Source organism: Rhincodon typus, chromosome 18 (genome assembly GCF_021869965.1).
Source record: "Rhincodon typus isolate 14 chromosome 18, sRhiTyp1.1, whole genome shotgun sequence".
NCBI lineage: Eukaryota > Metazoa > Chordata > Chondrichthyes > Orectolobiformes > Rhincodontidae > Rhincodon > Rhincodon typus.
The window spans coordinates 15,917,950-15,936,718 of NC_063349.1; the positions used below are offsets into that span (position 1 = coordinate 15,917,950).

The 18,769-nt window shown below is 43.4% G+C and overlaps 1 protein-coding gene across 2 annotated transcripts in view; it reads right to left on the reverse strand.

Annotated features, from left to right (window-relative positions):
* The window catches only part of shisal1 (shisa like 1), a 163,422-nt gene that overhangs the window by 20,820 nt on the left and 123,833 nt on the right, over window positions 1–18,769 (reverse strand). For both annotated transcript variants that reach the window (XM_048607668.1, XM_048607667.1), the window contains exons 2-3: window positions 1,908–2,089; window positions 383–596 (exon numbers count right to left, since the gene is read on the reverse strand). In XM_048607668.1, the coding sequence (XP_048463625.1) occupies window positions 383–596; window positions 1,908–1,974 (281 nt within the window). In that variant the 5' untranslated portion in view covers window positions 1,975–2,089. The remainder of the gene's footprint in view (window positions 1–382; window positions 597–1,907; window positions 2,090–18,769) is intronic.

The window sequence follows — 18,769 nt, forward strand, 5'->3', positions numbered from 1 at the left end:
CGTTTCGGGTCTGGACCCTTCTTCAGAAACTAACCAGCTCCTTTTGACTCATACAGACAAAAAATTTGCAGGTGCTGGAATACAGGAAGACAAACAGGAGGCTGGAAGAACACAGCAAGCCAGGCAGCTACTGGAGGAAAATACCCAAAACATTGACTGCTCATTTCCTCCAGATGCTGCCTGACTTGCTGTGTTCTTCCAACCCCCTGTTTGTCTCCTTTTGACTCATGTTTTGCGGCTGCATTGATTTTCCACACACATCCCATGTTTTGTACTTCACCTCCTGCATGTAACAAAAAATGTACGGTTCTTTCTCTGATATTTCATGTATTTTAATCAGAATCTAATCAAATTCGCTGAATGCAGGAACTGCAATACTTACTTGTGCATGTAGCCCTCTGCCTGTCCCGTCATGTTCAGCTGCATAACTGCCTGAAATTCGGTCTCATTGCAGCAGTACTTAAAGGTCGTGCTGTTGTGATGACAACACAACATGTAGCTTTTGCTGTCTGAAAGACGAGGACAATGAAAGCCAAAGTGGTAGCGCCCTTTGACATCTGCGTAAGGCTCACAAACACGGAAATGTGCTGAGGTTACTGTTTAAAGAAAGCAAAAAAAAACTGAATGGAGTTAGATGCCTGTTAAGGTGATACTAAATTCTCAAAAATATTTTGTGGTTATTATTCAGCTTGACTTTCCTCAACAGTTTCCTATGAAACTATTTCCTTTCGATCACTGGGACAATAGTAAATTGTTTATCATGTTCAGGCCTGTGAGGGCCTGTTTGTTGTCACCTACTTACCCACTGACCTACATATTTATTCCTTCACTTTCTGTCATCTCCAGCAGTGCAACATAATCCTACCACCTCCACGTTTCAGAAATTATTCACTTAATGATATACTTGTTCTTTCTTCCATCAATCACCTCAACACTAGCTGTCCTTCACTGTCATATTACAGATATTAATATGTGCAACATCTGTTCATTCCTCACAATTATATAGGGACAGTTGGTCCAAGGTCTTCCTCAAGGTGAGACAATGATTTAATTGCACTTCCTCAGATCAGACAGCATCACTGCTTCATGCTGCTGACTCCATGAAAGCTAAATGATTTGAGCAATATTATTGATAATCTGTTGTTAAAAAAAAGGCTGGGGGACTATCTTCAGCAGTGTGCCAAGGCATTAGCAATGGCCAAATGGAGCCTTGAACTTAAATAGTCAGCTTAACCTGTGTTTAGCACAAGAAATCACCTTAATAAAGGAAGTGAAATCTATGTTGGGAATGGCCTCCTATCAGCTCATTCTGAATCTGATTTCGACTTAAAATACTTACTCGTACATATTAAAGACTCTACAGCATTATGGCTGAAGGGATGTGATGGCATCTTTCCAACTGCAGTTACAGGGTTTCTGTCCCCCTCTGCACTTCCGTCACTAGGACCTTCAGTGATCCTTGGTGACCTTCCCTTCCTCAATGTGGAGCAAAGGACAGTCCTCCACCTCTCCAGAAATGCAGACATTAGCTTGTCCTCCAGCCCAGGGTATAATGCTCCTGGGGTGTCAGATTTTCTATGCTTTTTGTTTTAGCAATAACTTGTTAATACCATTTTTTAAAAAAATATATATCTTTAAAATGCTATTGTCCTCAAATGGAGTTAATACTTAAATATCACAGCCTATTCCCTCATCCATCCATCCACCACCCTTTATGTTCAACAATTAAAAATTAGGTTAACCCTTTCTTGGTTGGTTATGGAAATTCAAAGATTTTGCAGATGTTATAATTTATTGTTCTATTGAAGCTCCCTCCTCTTTCTCTTCCACCTGTCCTTCCATTTGATGACTCATTTCAACATTTATAAAAATCACCACGTGTTCATGTATCACATTAAGCTTCCTACCTGCTGTTGTAAGCAACAGAAAGACGACTGTTGCCACGGTGATGGACTGCAGGCACAAGCTGATCATTTTTCAATTTGCTTTCAGGTGACTGTTGCTACGGATTTATCCCCTTAACAGAATCTGCCGACATGGTCAGCCATCACTCTTGTTGCAGTTCATCAAGCATTATCAAGGGACATGACTACAAAGAGGAAAGTTCCATTTTATGATCTATTGATAATATCACAATCACACATTGAAACTGAAAATTGGAGTTTACCTCAAGAAATAAAAACATACGAGGATATTGAAAACTCTCAGTGGAACAGGCAGCAGCTGCAGAGAGAGAGGAATTGCTTGTTTAAGCCTTTGATTGCTTTAACCCGTTTGTGGCAGTACTAAATGTACCAACTACTTATTACACCACGAATTGGGAAAAGTCAATCTGTTTAGCTATTTCAAACTTTTCAAAATAGCAAGGGAATCTATCATGGTCATGCAGAAACAAATGTTTTCAGCAGACACTGAATTGCAAATTGGATCAAGAGATTGTCGGATTCATAAATGAGAACATCTCCAATCCTGAGAATGGCTCAGAATAGGAACTGAATTCATGAAGTGCTGCGGTCTGTCAAAATTCAGATCTTGATGTTAGGCATCATTCAGTCGTAGCACTTTTCCCCTCAATCAGAAATCGTGTGTGTGTTTGTTCAGAGATTTGAACATAAAACATAGCTGCCAAATCACTGCAATACTGAGGGAGTGCTGTGTGGAGTAAAGAGTTAACTATACCTTTACTCTAATATTAGCTATCGAGCACGTGTGTAAGGAACTGTGGCAGGCTGACGTAAGATCACATGCAACTGGAATCTTTTGTTGTTCATTGACATGGGAGTGGATTTGCCTCAAGCAATAACACAGACATGATCTCACTGCATGCAGCCTGTTGGAGGGCCATTCTTTGGCATCTCAAATCGACATAAAATATTCCATTGCAATATTTTGAAGAAGAACAAGGAATCCTGATCAATACTTATCCTTTAATCACATTGTGAAAACAAATTATCAGGTCATAATCTCATTGTTGTCTAAGAGACTTGGCTGTGTGCAAATTTGCTGCCGGATTTCCTTCAATATGACAATGACATAGTTCAAAATAATTTGATTGTCAGTAAGTGCATTAGGATCTCCTAAGGTCAGACGAGCTGTAATACAAATGCAAGTCTATTTGCTTTGATACGGAAACTTCTTTAAAGTACACAGTGTAAACACTTGCATAGCAAAAGATGTTCTTTTTCATCTGTTTGTGGGATGTGGGTATTGCAGTCTGGACTAGCCTTTATTGCCTATCCCTAATTGCTAATGGGAAGGTGGTGGTGATTTGCCTTCCTGAGTCAGTGCAGTCCTTGGCATATGGGAGACCTGTAGTACCATTAATTAGTGAGTTCCAGCATGTTAACCCAGCACCAATGAAGGAATGGTAATATATTTCCAAATTCAGGATGGTCCGTGACTTGTGGGGAATTTGCATTTGGTGGTGTTCCCATGCTTCTGTTGCCTTTGTCCCTCTAGAACATAGAACATAGAACAGTACTCCACAGTACAGGCCCTTCGGCCCACGATGTTGTGCCGAACCTCTACCCTAATCCTAAGGTCGATCTAACCTCCAGCCCTACCTTATACTATCATCCATATGCCTATCTAATAGCCACTTAAGTGCCTCTAATGAGGCTGCCTCCACTACCCTCTCCGGCAACGCATTCCACGCCTCTACCACTCTCTGAGTAAAGAACCTACCTCTGACGTCTCCCCTATATCTACCTCCACTCACTTTAAAACTATGCCCCCTCGTAATAGCTACCTCCACCCTAGGAAAAAGTCTCTGGCTGTCCACTCTATCTATACCTCTGATCATTTTGTACGCCTCTATCAAGTCACCTCTCATCCTTCATTGTTCTAAAGAGAAAAGCCCTAGCTCTCTCAACCTTTCCTCATAAGACCTTCCCTCCACTCCAGGCAACATCCTGGTAAATCTCCTTTGCACCTTTTCCAACGCTTCTACATCTTTCCTGTAATGAGGTGACCAGAACTGGACACAATACTCTAGATATGGCCAAACCAGGGTTTTGTATAGCTGGAGCATAACTTCATGGCTCTTGAACTCAATCCCTCTACTAATGGAAGCTAACACACCATACGCTTTCTTAACAAATCTATCCACCTGGGTGGCAGTTTTCAGGGAACTGTGGACATGAACCCCAAGATCCCTCTGCTCCTCCACACTGCCAAGAATCTTTCCGTTAACCCTGTATTCTGCTTTCAAGTTTGTCCTTCCAAAATGAATCACCTCATACTTTTCAGGGTTAAACTCCATCTACCACTTCTCAGCCTAGCTGTGCATCCTATCAATGTCCCTTTGTAACCTAGAACAACCCTCCGCACTATCCACAACTCGACCCATCTTCGTATCATCTGCGAACTTACTAATCCACCCTTCCACTCCTTCATCCAAATCATTTACAAAAACCACAAATAGAAGAGGACCCAGAACAGATCCTTGTAATATACCACTCGTAACTGAGCACCATGTTGAATATTTTCCATCCACTACCACCCTTTGTCTTCTAAGGGTCAGCCAATTCTGAATCCAATCTGCCACATTTCCCCCTATCCCATGCCTCCTTACCTTCTGCATGAGCCTACCACGGGGAACCTTATCAAACGCCTTACTTAAATCCATGTATACCACATCAACTGCTCTACCTTCATCCACCTCTTTGGTCACCTCTTCAAAGAATTCAATAAGGTTTGTGAGGCATGATCTACCCCTCACAAATCCATGGGTGGGTTCAGATGATATTGTTGACAGATCCTTGGTGTGTTACTACAGCGCATCTTGTAGGTGGCACATACTGCTGCCACTGTCCATCAGTGGTGAACAGAGTGAATGTTGAAGGTGGTGGATTGGCTACTTTACCCTGGAGGGTGTCAAACCTCCTGAAGGATGTTGGAGCCTCAATCAACCAGGCAAAGGGAAAGAATTCCATCACCCTCTACTTGTGGCTTGTAAATGGTGGACAGGCACTGGAAGACAAGGTGTGAGTTACTCACTATAGGATTCCTAGCCCTTGACCTGCTGTTGTAGCCACAATATTTATATTTGTCGTCCAATTCAGTTTCTGGTCAATGGTAACACCCAGACTGTTGATAATGGGGAAATTTAACAAAGGCAATGTCATTGAATGTAAATGGATATTGCTTAGATTCTGTCTTGATTATGATGGTCATTTCCTGGCAACTGTGTGGCACAAATGCTGCTGTCTACTTAACAGCCCGAGCCTGGATACTGTCCAGTTCTTTTGCTGTATTTGGATACCAACTGCTTTAGTAATCTTAGAAGATGTGAATGATGTTGAACAATGTGCAGTTATTTGCAAACATTCCCTTCTGACATTATGATTGAGGGAAAACGGTTGGGTTTAGGACACTATCCTGAGGAACTCTTCTAGAAATGTGCTTGGTGTGCTGAGATGATTGATCTCAACCACGCAACTGTCTTCCTTTGTGCCAGGTGTGAAATAGATTTCATTGATACAAACTGATCTCTTGGCTTGATGGTAGTTGTAGAGTGGGCGATATGCGAGACCAGGCTAAAGATTGGGTTGTTTATGTTCCAGAGATGCCCTCTTTTACTATAATACTAATAATTACATTCAACATGGCATCATAATGTTCACTTATCTGAATATTACTACATGGCGGCAACGGTGAACAGACTCCTGGAAATAGAAGCAAGCAGAACAGAGCACCTGAAGTGAAGACCAATGGCAACACCATGCTACAGTTGCAGGTTAAGGTAGATCAAAGCTGGGCCAGCAATCCAACCACAAAAGAATGGGAGGAAATCTGAAAGGCTGCCTAGCTGTAGTATAGTGCAGCAGGTGAAGGACTTTAAAAACATAAGATCACAGGAACATAAGAACTAGGAGCAGGAGTAGGCAATTCAGTTCCTCGAGATGTAATATGATCATGAATGATCTCATTTCATCCTCAACTCCACTTTCCTGCCTGCTCTCCATAACCCTTCAACACATTACTAATTAAAAATCTGTAACTCCTCCTTAAATTTACTCAATGTCCCAGCAACCATCACACCCTGGGGTAGTGAATTCCACAAACTCACAACCCTTTGAGAGAAGTCATTCCTTCTCATCTCTGTTTTAAATCTGCTACCCCTCATCCTAAAGCTACGACCTCTCATTCTAGATTGCTCACAAGGGAAAATATCCATTCTATGATTACTTTGTCAATCCCTATTAGCATCTTATATTACTCAATTAGAACTGCCTCCAATGTAAATACATCCCCTCTTAAGGGGGCCAAAATTGTACACAATATTCCAAATGCAATCTCACGTATGTCTGTAAAATTGCAGTAACATTTCCTACTTTTATATTCTATTTGTTTAGCAATAAACATCAACATTTCATTTGCCTTCCTTAATACCTGTATTCTAAATTTCTGCAATTTCTGCATGAGGACATAAAGATCCCTCTGCAGCGAAGCACCCTGAAGTTTCTCTCCATTTAGATAATAAGTTTTCTTTCTATTCTTCCAACCAAACTGGATAACCTCACACTTATCCACATTAAACTCCATCTGCCAAATTTTGGCCAATTCACATAACCTATCCATATCCATTTGTAAATTTTTACTTCTTCATGGAACTTATTTTCAAACTATTTCAATGTAATTTGCAAATCCAACTACTGAACCTTCTATCCCTGCATCCAAGTCATTAATATAGATTGCAAATAATTGGGGCCCAAGGACTGAAACTTGTGGTATCCCAGTAGTTACATCTTCTCTGTCAGACAAGACGAAATGTTTGCATAACAGGTCAAGAGTGCACAGAACCAAAGATTTCATCAATTTCCATTTCCAAATGTATCAATAATGTTAAAGTGGGATACAGTCCCATGGTTGAATGGCCATTTATGTGAGATGAAATTCAACAAATAGTTACTAATTCACACCATGTCCTCTGCCATGCATGGTTACTCTGTTCCTCCATAGTGCTAATGGCAAGGAGGAGCTGCCAGACTCTGATTGCCCCACGGCTCTCCTTGATCCTGGGGAAGGCACGCTATTGGCCACTTACACGTTTGAGTGACACTTCATATGGAAAGCCTTCCCCAGAGAAGATGGCACAGGATTCTCACCAGCTCTCCAGCTGGCAGGCTAAACCCTCATCACTCAGATTCTACCCATTGGGTTATTTGACACACCAGTAGAGTGAGAAAAGTTTTACGCAAGCTAACTAAGCCTGAGATTTTTTTAATGAATAGCTGTTTGCGGATAAATGAGTTATGCCAGACCTTACAGTGACTTAAATCAGAGAGCGAGCATTATTAGCAACACTAATTATTCCCATGGTGTTGCTATGTTCTTCTCACATAGACCCTTGACAACACCAGTGGTTCAATCAGCCAATCAGGCAAATGAAGGGAATCAACGTCGGCGATTTTAAGACTTTCGGATTGGTATACAACTGAAGAACAAGGTGCTTCAGCTAACAATTGAGTGTACAGTCAATGCAGTGCACTGATGGGCTCTTACAAAACCTTCATTGTAAAACTAATATATCCACTTACCTTCTTGATACTGAGAGTGGAATCTGGCACTAATCTTTATTTGGGGGAGGCAGGGGTAACCTACATATTTAATGCCTTTTTACTGCTCGATGCTGTCAGCGTTATACACATTGGTGCTGTAACTGAAACTGCATCTCAGTGAGGAAGAAGGAAATTATATTTTTTTAAAAATGTGGAATATAATTAGTGCATTGTCTGTACAATGGCAAATAGATGGCAGTTAGATTTACACCTGTGGTTCATTCACTGGGATACTGTAAGCATTAAGAAACTGTTCAGGGTTTTTCTCTGATGTAACAAGGTGTAGAGCTGGATGAACACAACAGGCCAAGCAGCATCAGAGGAGCAGGAAAGCTACATTTCAGGTCTGGACCCTTCTTCCGAAAATTTTTCTCTTGTTTTTCTCTTGTGGCTTTGGTGTGAATGGAACTATCTGAATTACAGCTATAAAAATGCCTACTAGCCATCTATTGGAATATGTTGCACTCCTGGTAACTGGGCATAGAGACAAGTCACTTCTGTATGGAAACCATTTGTGAAAGTGAGATAATGACATCAATGTGCAGTCACTGGTTTGGGAAAATGGTCAATTTGTTTCATAACTGCTATTTTAAATTGGAGCGCATTTTACAAGTTTCTTTCCAACCAAGGTGACATGTGAGCATGATAGTTATTCAAATTTTTAACCAAATGTTGAGATATCAATCACAGTCATATCATTCTCCTGTCAACAGAGTCTGAGGACAGGCTCAATGTTTCTCAATACATTTTTATTCACTCGGGGGATATGGACATTCCTGTCTGGTCAACATTTATTGTCCATCCCTAGTCACCCCTTGAGAAGATGCTGGTGAGCTGCTTTCTTGAACCGCTGCTGTCTACATGTTATATGTTGACCCACAATGCACTTAGGGAAGGAATTCCAGGATTTTGACCAAGCAACAGCGAAGGAACGGCGATGTATTTCTAAGTTAGGATGGTGAGTGGCTTGGAGACGAACTTGTGGGTGGTGGTGTTCCCATGTTTCTGCTGCCCTTGTCGTTCCAGATGGAAATGATCATGAATTTGGAAGATGCTGTCTGAGGAACTTTGGTGATTTTCTAAAGCGCATCTTGTAGATAGTACACACTGCAGCCACTGAATGTTGGTGGTGGACCATGGTAGGGTTCCTCTTGTCCTTAATTTCCATGTCTTTCCACGGGCCCACCGTATCAAAAGGGTCATTCTCTGCCATTTTAGTCAACTCCAGTGTGATGCCACCACCAATCATGAAATACGTTTTCCAACACATTCCAGCAGGAAACACATTAGCTCTCCAAAGGGATTCCACCATGACACCCTATTCCATTCCTCTATCATCCCAACATCTTGTACTCTTTCCACAGCACCTTCCAAAACAATTACAGAATTGCCTCCCCCTCTCTCTATTTATTTCAGAGCCCCCTTCCCCTTCCCCATTTCTGAGGAAAGGTCTAGACCCGAAATGTCAGCTTTCCTGCTCCTCTGATGCTGCCTGGCCTGCTGTGTTCCTCCAGCTCCACACCTTGTTATCTCTGACTCCAGCATCAGCAGTTCCTACTATCTCTACAGACTGTCTCACGCTTATGCTTTCAACTCCTCTGTATTCACTGTCCAAGGCACCGAACACTATTTGCATGTGAAGCACCAATTTAGATGTTCTGCTTTCAATCTAATCAATTGCATTGGCTGCCAACAATGCAAGGGGGAGACCAAATGCAGACGGGGTTATCACTTTGAGGAATAAGCATGATATTAAGTTTCCAGTCACTTGTCATTTCAATACACCATCTTGTTGTTATGCTAACATTCCTATTTGAGGCCTGGTGTGGTGTTTTAGTGAATCCTAATGCAAGCCCCTGGACAGTATCTCACTTTTGTGCTGGAGCACTTCACTGCCTTCAGAACTCAATCTTGAATTCAACGACTTCAGACCATGAACTCCGTCCTCCATTTTGATATTATGCCCCCTCAGTATCTTGTTTTTATAGTTATCCTTTCAGCAGAGTTGAACTATATTCTGCTGTTATGCTATTAATGTCTCCTAACAATACCTACACACCATCTATGCATTTGCCTATGCCTACATTGACCGTGAATTCCTTTGCTTTTTGTTTTGCAAAGCCTTTGATCTCGAATCTCTCTTGATTCTAACCTTTTGCTGATCTTTCCATCTGTTCCACTTGTTCCTCCCTACCTTTCTCAACAATATAAAACCCATCACTTTTTCACCTCTCTTTAGTTCCAAAGATGCATTATATTGAACTCAAAACTTTTGTTGCCCAACCTGTTAAGTTTCTCCAGCACTGTTTTTATGTCATTGGTTTGAAGTCCTGGAAGCAGATGAGTTATAGAGGAAAAAATACTATATAATAAAGTCTTCAATTCTAGGAATGGTAGGACTGAAGGGAGGAGGAAGACGTGACAATGCATTGAATTTAACTGGGAATGAAAGAACAAAGTTCAGAGAAGCAGTGAGAATAGTTATAGTGCAATTAAAAAAGGTTGAAATTTAACATTTTAAATTCACACATGGAATGTGAGCATCAGTGGCAAGGCCAACATATGTTGTCCCTCTCTAACTGATCTGATGATGGTGGTGCATTGCTTTCTTGAACCACTGTAGTCCGTCTAATGTAAATACACTCTGATGTTGTTGAGACTCAAGTTCCAAATTTGGAAGTAGTGACACTGAAGGAATGAAGATATATTCCTAAGTCAGGATGGTGATTTAGCTTGGAGGGGGACTTTGAGGTGGTGGTGTTCCATGTATCTTCTGTCATTGTCCTTCTAGATGGTAGAAGTTCTGGCTTTGGAAGGTGTTGTCAGAGGAGCCTTGTGTGTTGTTGCAGTGTGTTGTTGTAGATGGTTCAAACTACTGCCACTGAATGTTGGTGGTGAAGGGAATGAATGTTGAAGGTGGTGGATTGGCTGTCAATCAAGCAGCTGCTGTGTCCTGGATGGTCTCAAACTTCTTAAGTGTTGTTGGAGCTGCCCTCAGCTAGGCAAGTGGGGAGTATTCCATTACACTCCTGCACATTGTGATCATGCTTTGAGAAGTCAGGAAGTGAGTTACTCGCCTCAGGACTCCCAGCCTCTGAGCATCTCTTTTAGCTGTAGCATATATATGACAGGTTCAGTTAAGTTTCTGATCAATCGAAACCTCCAGGATGTTGATGGTAGGGAAATTGGTAATGGTAATATCATTGAATGTCAATGGGAGATTACTAGATTCATCCTTATTGGAGATGGTCAATGCTGAACGCTTGTGTGACATGTATAATACTTGCCATTTATCAGCTGAAGCCCAGACGTTGTCCAGGTCTTGCTGTTTATTGACATGGGCTGCTTCAGTATCATTACCAGCCAATATCCCCTCTTCTGACTTTATGATGTGAGTAAGAGCTATGATTTAGCAACTGAAAATGGTTGGGCGTAGGACATGACATGGATACCCTGCATCAGAGATGATTGGCCTCTACCAATGACAATTACCTTCCTTTGTGCTAGGTATGACTGCAAAGAGTTGGGAGTTTCTCCCTTCAAGGTCATCAATTGTTTGTTTTCATCTGTGTTTGATTGTACTTGTCTGATCACAGATCCCTGTACATTTCTTGAACACCTAAACCTATGGAGGGGGCTAAAGAGCCATGGTCTGATTCCAAACACCGATCAAACATTTTAGAGAAGACTTGGAATCCATTGTAATAGACACAAGAATGTGAAACTTCTGTAAAGAAACTGTTTGGAGTTAGAGTTGTCGCTGCATGGCTCTGAGTCAAATCAGCAAAACCTAACCCATATGTAACACCCTTGATTCCTGGTGATTTCAATTTTACCAGGCCTCCTTGTTTGGATCAAAGTTGCTAAAGTTGTGTGGCCCTACCAGCAACCATATTGGGCACTGGTAAGCAGATTATTGTTAAGTATCGTGTGGTAGAACTGTTGATAACATCTCCCTTTGCTTTGTTGATGGTTGAGAGTAAATTGTTGGGGTGGTGGTTGTCCTACCTCTTGTGGACAGGAAAATACAATTAGCTGGATAATTTTCCACATTGGTAGTTAAATGCTTGTCTGGTAGCTGCACTGGAACAGTTTAGTTTGGGCTATGGCGACTTCTGAAACACAAACCTTCTGGTCTTTGTCAGGGCCCACAACAAAGGCATTGGGACGGATGTCACAGGCTCTGGTGTTCTCTTGGATGGGCTCCCAGCCCCGAACCCAAAACAAGCTCAGCGAACCCATACCCAACATATGAAGTAGCTTCAGGCCCAGCCTGAGCATTGAGGCCATGTTCCCTGTCCCCACCCTGACTTTAGCACAATGGCCCTGCCTTGCCTTTGCCCTGCTATGCTAGACACCCTATCATTGAGGTGAGGGGTGGAGCCTCCTCCTCCTGTTCATCATTATCTACTGCTGTTCTCAACTGGACATGTCAGGACTGCTGAGTTTTTGACTGTTTTGATTTGCTCTGTTTATTCATGTGGTGTCTGCTGTTTAAGATGCCTGTGGTGTTGTGTCACCAAGTTAGCTCCTCACTTTGGTATCCATATACTGATCCTGGAATGCTCTTCTGCACTAATCTGGAGGTGAGAAGAAAACTCATCAATCAGCAAGTTTTTTCTAAGATTATATGCTAATTTGTCTACAGTAGCCCAGAGATTGGTGAACATTCAATTCAACAATAAACAAGATGGGCTTGTTTCTCATTGCATTTCATCCTGGCTCCTTATACTCCCAATTCTAAACTATACAAAAGTCTGTTTGGGCAAATTCAAGTGGGGCTCAAAGCCAAAATTAATCCAAATACTGTCTCTGGTTTAGAACTGTTAATGAGAAAACGTCTTTGGTGGACATTGTTTTATGAAAAAGATAAGCATTTGGCTCCAGAGGCCATTAAGCCTTGACAAAACTTATTTCCTGGTGGAGATTGGTAGAAGCATTGAATTGTGTGAAGGGATTCTGTAGAATGTAAAAAATATTATTAATAATATAAATAACCATACAAAACGTTCTGCTTAAATGATCTGTGGGTTCTGTACTTTATTTTATCGAAGCACTGACATGCAGTCCAGAGGAGAATTTAATGCAATTATGGGATCTTGCCTGCTGGCCTGACAGCAAGTTACAATTTTTCTATTTTACAATGGTGACTAGATTTTAAAAGCACCCAATAGGCTGTAAAAATGTAGAGATACAAGATCTTTCTTACAGCAGACAGAAACTCCATAGTCTTATCATAAAGACTTCCAATGAAAGGGATTAATGGGAATAGGTAGACAGATCAGTGTAAATACATATTCTACTGTCTTCAAATTGTGTATTTCAAACATAAAAAAAAGACAGATGGTATTGTTCAATACTTAAAGGCATTGCTCCTTTTCGGGGAGCTCACCAATTAATAACTGGGCAGTGGCAGGTCTTGCTCAGAATCAAAGATCCAAAGGCTTTCTAAGAGCTGCCAGCCAATTAGAGGCTGACAGCAGTTCATTGCTTGGCATTACCACCTTGAAGGTGGTGGATCCTGCTGGCAATGCCCCAGCATTATCAAGTGATCCAGATCACAGGTGTGTAATGAAGGAAGGAGCAGGGTGATGTGGTGTTGGAGGAGAGCTGAGCTGGAAGTGGTGTCAGCAGTAAAGGTAGGGGGATGGCTCTCCTTTCCCACTGTCATGTCCCCCAGTCAGGATCTGGCTTCTTGTCAGTGAGGATTTCAATCCCTCTTATGTCTGCTAGCGTCCCCATTGCCTTTTGGGTATTCCCTCATGTTCAAACCGCAACCCCTAACCCCACCCACTGCAGTGGGAATGAGGAGGCACTTAAGTTGGCATCATTTCCCATGAAGTGCCTCAGTTGACCATGGTCTTAATCAGGGCATAGAGAGGGAGATGGAGGGGTCCTCGCCCGTCACCGTCCCATGCAATTGCATCCAACTCCATGGCCATCTTCACTCATTGCATAAAAACCGAAAGAACTGTGGATGCTGTAAATCAGAAACAAAAATAGAGATGGCAGGTAAAGCTCAGCAGGTCTGGCAGCGTGTGTGAAGAGAAGTCAGAGTTAGTGTTTCAGGTCTGGTGACCCTTCCTCAGAACTCCTCAGTACCTGTGGAATAGTATACCTAAACCACCAGTTGGATATTGCTGATGTGGTGTGACCCAGAATTGGGGATTGAGTCTGCCAAATTCCCTTGATCTAATGGGGCCTTTACAAGTGTAAAATGGACTGGATTTCAACGTGGATTCCAGACGTGAAAACGCTAGCATTGAGGTTTAGCCCGTCTAGTCCTTTCCTTGTTGAATGGGATTGTTGAGTTCAGTATGTATTAATGCAACAGCATTGTTGAAGAAAGGAAAATTTAACCATTTCACATCCATGGCATTGGTAAAAACCAAAAGAACTGTGGATGCTGTAAATCAGGAACAAAGACAAAGTTGCTGGAAAAGCTCAGCAGGTCTGGCAGCATCTGTGAAGGAGAAAACAGAGTTAACGTTTTGGGTCCAGTGACTCTTCCTCAGAACTGATGGTGGCCGGGAAAACGTCAGTTTATATGCAGAAAATAGGGAGGTGGGTGGGGTAGGGAGTAAACGATAGGATAGAGCCCAAAGAGAGAGAAAGACAGTTGGACAGACAAAGGAGTTGCTAACGATCAGGCTGGGAGCGTGAAGAGTTGTTAATGGGGACTGTTAGTGACTAACAACAGCGGGTGTGTAGTGGCAGGCTATGTGGTAACAAGGCCTGGTGTGTGGGGTAGGGGGCTGGGACATGGGAGAGTTTAGGCCCTAAAATTATTGAACTCAATGTTGAGTCCAGAGGGCTGTAGGGTCCCCAAGCGGTAAATGGGGTGTTGTTCCTCCAGCTTGCGCTGGGCTTCACTGGAACACTGTAGCAAGCCGGAGACAGAGATGTTGGCCAGGGAGCAAGGTGGTGCATTGAAGTGGCAGGCAACAGGTAGTTCAGGGTCTTTTTTGCGAGCAGAACGTAGATGTTCTGCGAAGCGGTCGCCAAGTCTAAGCTTCGTTTCCCCAATGTAGAGGAGACCACATTGTGAGCAGCGAATGCAGTAGACTAGATTCTTGGAAGTGCAGGTGAAGTGTTGCTTCACTTGGAAGGTATGTTTGGGCCCTTGGATACTGGGGAGGGAGAAGGTAAATGCACAGGTGTTGCACCTTCACCGGTTACAGGGGAAGGTGCCGTAGGGCTGTGGGGAGGTGTTGGGAGTAAAGGAAGTATGGACTAGGGTGTCCTGGAGGGAACGGTCCCTGTGGAAGGCGGACAAGGGAGGGGAGGGGAATATGTGTCTGCTGGTAGCATCTTGCTGGAGGTGGCGGAAATGGTGTCTGATGATCTTCTGGATGTGGATGCTGGTGGGGTGGTAGGTGAGGATAAGGGGAACCTTATCGCTGTTGCGGGAGGGAAGAGAAGGGGTGAGGGCAGAAGTGTGGGAGATGGGTCGGACCCGATTGAGGGCCCTGTCCACAACGGAGCTGGGGAATCCTCGGTTGAGGAAGAATGTGGACTTTTCGGAGGCTCCCTTGTTGAAGTTGGCCTCATCTGAACATATGCGACGGAGACGGAGGAACTGAGAGAATGGGATGGAGTCTTTACAGGAAGTGGGGTGTGAGGATGTATAGTCCAGGTAGCTGTGGGAGTCTGGACCATGACCCCACCATGGCACATCAGGCCATTGTATCCACTACGGTTATGGATGTCATTTCATCCTGTGATCTCCCCCCATCCGCTTCGAAGCTAATAGTCCCCCAACCCCGCATAGCTCGTTTCTACCTCCTGCCAAAAATCCACAAACAGGACTGTCCAGGTCGACCCATTGTTTCAGCCTGCTCGTGCCCCACAGAACTCATCTCTTCCTACCTTGACTCAGTCTTCTCCCCCTTGGTCCAATCCCTACCCACATACATCCATGATTCATCTGACGCCTTACGCCGGTTTCAAAGCTTCCAGTTTACCGGCTCCAGCCACCTCCTCTTTACCATGGATGTGCAATCCCTTTACATATCCATTCCCTACCAGGAGGGTCTTAGGGCTCTCCGCTTCTTCCTGGAGCAAAAACCTGAACCATCCCCACCTATCATCACCCTCCTCCGCTTGGCTGAGCTTGTCCTCACCCTCAACAACTTCTCTTTCAACTCCTCTGATTTTCTTCAGGTAAGAGGGGTTGCCATGGGTACCCGCATGGGCCCGAGTTATGCCTGTCTCTCTGTCGGGTACGTGGAATATTCCTTGTTCCAGTCCTATTCCGGCCCCCACCCACAACTCTTTCTCCGATACATTGACGATATCATCGTTGCTGCTTTCCTCTCCCGTCGAAAATTGGAAAACTTCATCAATTTCGCCTCCAATTTCCACCCTGCCCTCACTTTCACCTGGTCTATCTCTGACTCCTCCCTTCCCTTCCTCGACATTTCTGTTTCCATTTCTGGGGATAGACTGGCCACTAATATCCATTACAAACCCACCGACTCCCACAGCTAGCTGGACTATACAACCTCACACCCCACTTCCTGTAAAGACTCCATCCCATTCTCTCAGTTCCTCCGTCTCCATCGCATATGTTCAGATGAGGCCAACTTCAACAAGGGAGCCTCCGAAAAGTCCACATTCTTCCTCAACCGAGGATTCCCCAGCTCCGTTGTGGACAGGGCCCTCAATCGGGTCCGACCCATCTCCCGCACTTCTGCTCTCACCCCTTCTCTTCCCTCCCGCAACAGCGATAGGGTTCCCCTTATCCTCACCTACCACCCCACCAGCATCCACATCCAGAAGATCATCAGACACCATTTCCGCCACCTCCAGCAAGATGCTACCAGCAGACACATATTCCCCTCCCCTCCCTTGTCCGCCTTCCACAGGGACCGTTCCCTCCAGGACACCCTAGTCCATACTTCCTTTACTCCCAACACCTCCCCACAGCCCTACGGCACCTTCCCCTGTAACCGGTGAAGGTGCAACACCTGTGCATTTACCTTCTCCCTCCCCAGTATCCAAGGGCCCAAACATACCTTCCAAGTGAAGCAACACTTCACCTGCACTTCCAAGAATCTAGTCTACTGCATTCGCTGCTCACAATGTGGTCTCTTCTACGTTGGGGAAATGAAGCGTAGACTTGGCGACCGCTTCGCAGAACATCTATGTTCTGCTTGCAAAAAAGACCCTGAACTACCTGTTGCCTGCCACTTCAATGCACCACCTTGCTCCCTGGCCAACATCTCTGTCTCCGGCTTGCTACAGTGTTCCAGTGAAGCCCAGCGCAAGTTGGAGGAACAACACCCCATTTTCCACTTGGGGACCCTACAGCCCTCCGGACTCAATATTGAGTTCAATAATTTTAGGGCCTAAACTCTCCCATGTCCCAGCCCCCTACCCCACACACCAGGCCTTGTTACCACATAGCCTGCCACTACACACCCGCTGTTGTTAGTCACTAACAGTCCCCATTAACAACTCTTCACGCTCCCAGCCTGATCGTTAGCAACTCCTTTGTCTGTCCAACTGTCTTTCTCTCTCTTTGGGCTCTATCCTATCGTTTACTCCCTACCCCACCCACCTCCCTATTTTCTGCATATAAACTGACGTTTTTCCAACCACCATCAGTTCTGAGGAAGAGTCACTGGACCCGAAACGTTAACTCTGTTTTCTCCTTCACAGATGCTGCCAGACCTGCTGAGCTTTTCCAGCAACTTTGTCTTTGTTCCATGGCATTAGTATCCACTATTTCCAGATCATTGCCTAAATTCTTTATCATCTAGTGCCAATAGACCCAATAGTGTAAAATAATGTTAATGTCTCAGGATATACAGATAAAAGGAAATGGAGCCTTTATTTTTTCGCTGTTTGCTACAAACTTCAACATTTTCATGAATCTCCCTGGGCCTGGTGTCCTGTAAAACCATCACCATTAAAGTTCAGATTCATTTGCAAAACCTGTCAAGATTTTATATAAACTTAACATTTTGCTTATTTGGGCCAATGGGTAATGCCCTCATAGATTGAGTACTGCTAAGGGCTATTGGTTACTCTAATTACAATGAATACACAGGGAAGGGCTTACAACAAAAAGTGCTTCCTGCTCGTATTTGCAGAGGAAATGAATCTATCTTCCTTGCCCAAGCATGTTGGTTTATATAGGTCTATGTTTCTATTAATGTCAGCCCCTCTGCACATGTCTGAAGCTGACAGTACGTGACAATGATTTCAAACATGTTTTATTCTGTATTAATACAGTGTGTTTAACCCCTTATTTCCTCTTAGATCAGCTGAGAATCAGGTTGCTTTATTCAAACATTTATTTGTGCATACACGGGAGATGCACACTTCAAAAAAAAGGCTTACAGCTTGAATCTTTATTACAATAAAAAAGGTTTGATACCATCCTTACAGATAATAAGCTTCCGATTGACTATTCCTACAGATAACAGTTTCCAGTCAAAATTATATATTTACTAAGCCCCATCACCAGACATGTTCGTGTGGTTTCCATTCAAGGTTAGGATGGATGACAATCTTGGTTCAAGCTGATACATGGGAGCCTGCAAGTGCCCCTCCAAGCCACTCACCATCCTTAGAAATCTATTGCCATTCACTCAGGGTTGCTGGGTCAAAATCCTGAAACTTCCTCCTTAGCAGCATCATGAGTCTACCTACACCAAATGGACTGCAATGGTTCAAGAAGGTAACTTGGCACCATTTGCTCAAGGGTGCTGAAGGGTTGGCAATAAATGCTGGCCCAGCTAGTGACGCCCACATCCCATGAATGAATAAATTAAAAACAAGGTGCTGGGAATCAGTTGCCTGTCATAAATCTCATGCACTTTTCATTTCCATTAACTTCACTAGTTTGAGTGTGAAAATGTTCCAAAGTAAAAGGACTTTAAATAATGTTTTTAACAACTCACTTTAAGCCATGAAACATAGAAATTCTAAATTCGGAAACTTTCAGTTTCTGTTGGCCGAACCAGAATTGACATTTTTATAAAAAGATGTTTGTTTAAAGAGAACAGCTGGTTTGTGTCTGTAGACAAGGAACTTAGCCTTGATCGGAGCATCAAGTAGTTGTGTTTGGGCAAACTCTGACAGAAAAAAGTAAGCATCCACTTGTTGCAGTTCCTCCGTTGCAGAGCTGCCAAGGGGCCAGTTAGTTACAGTTCATTAATTATGTCCAAGAAAACGTTGTAAACTAACAAGGCAGTTTT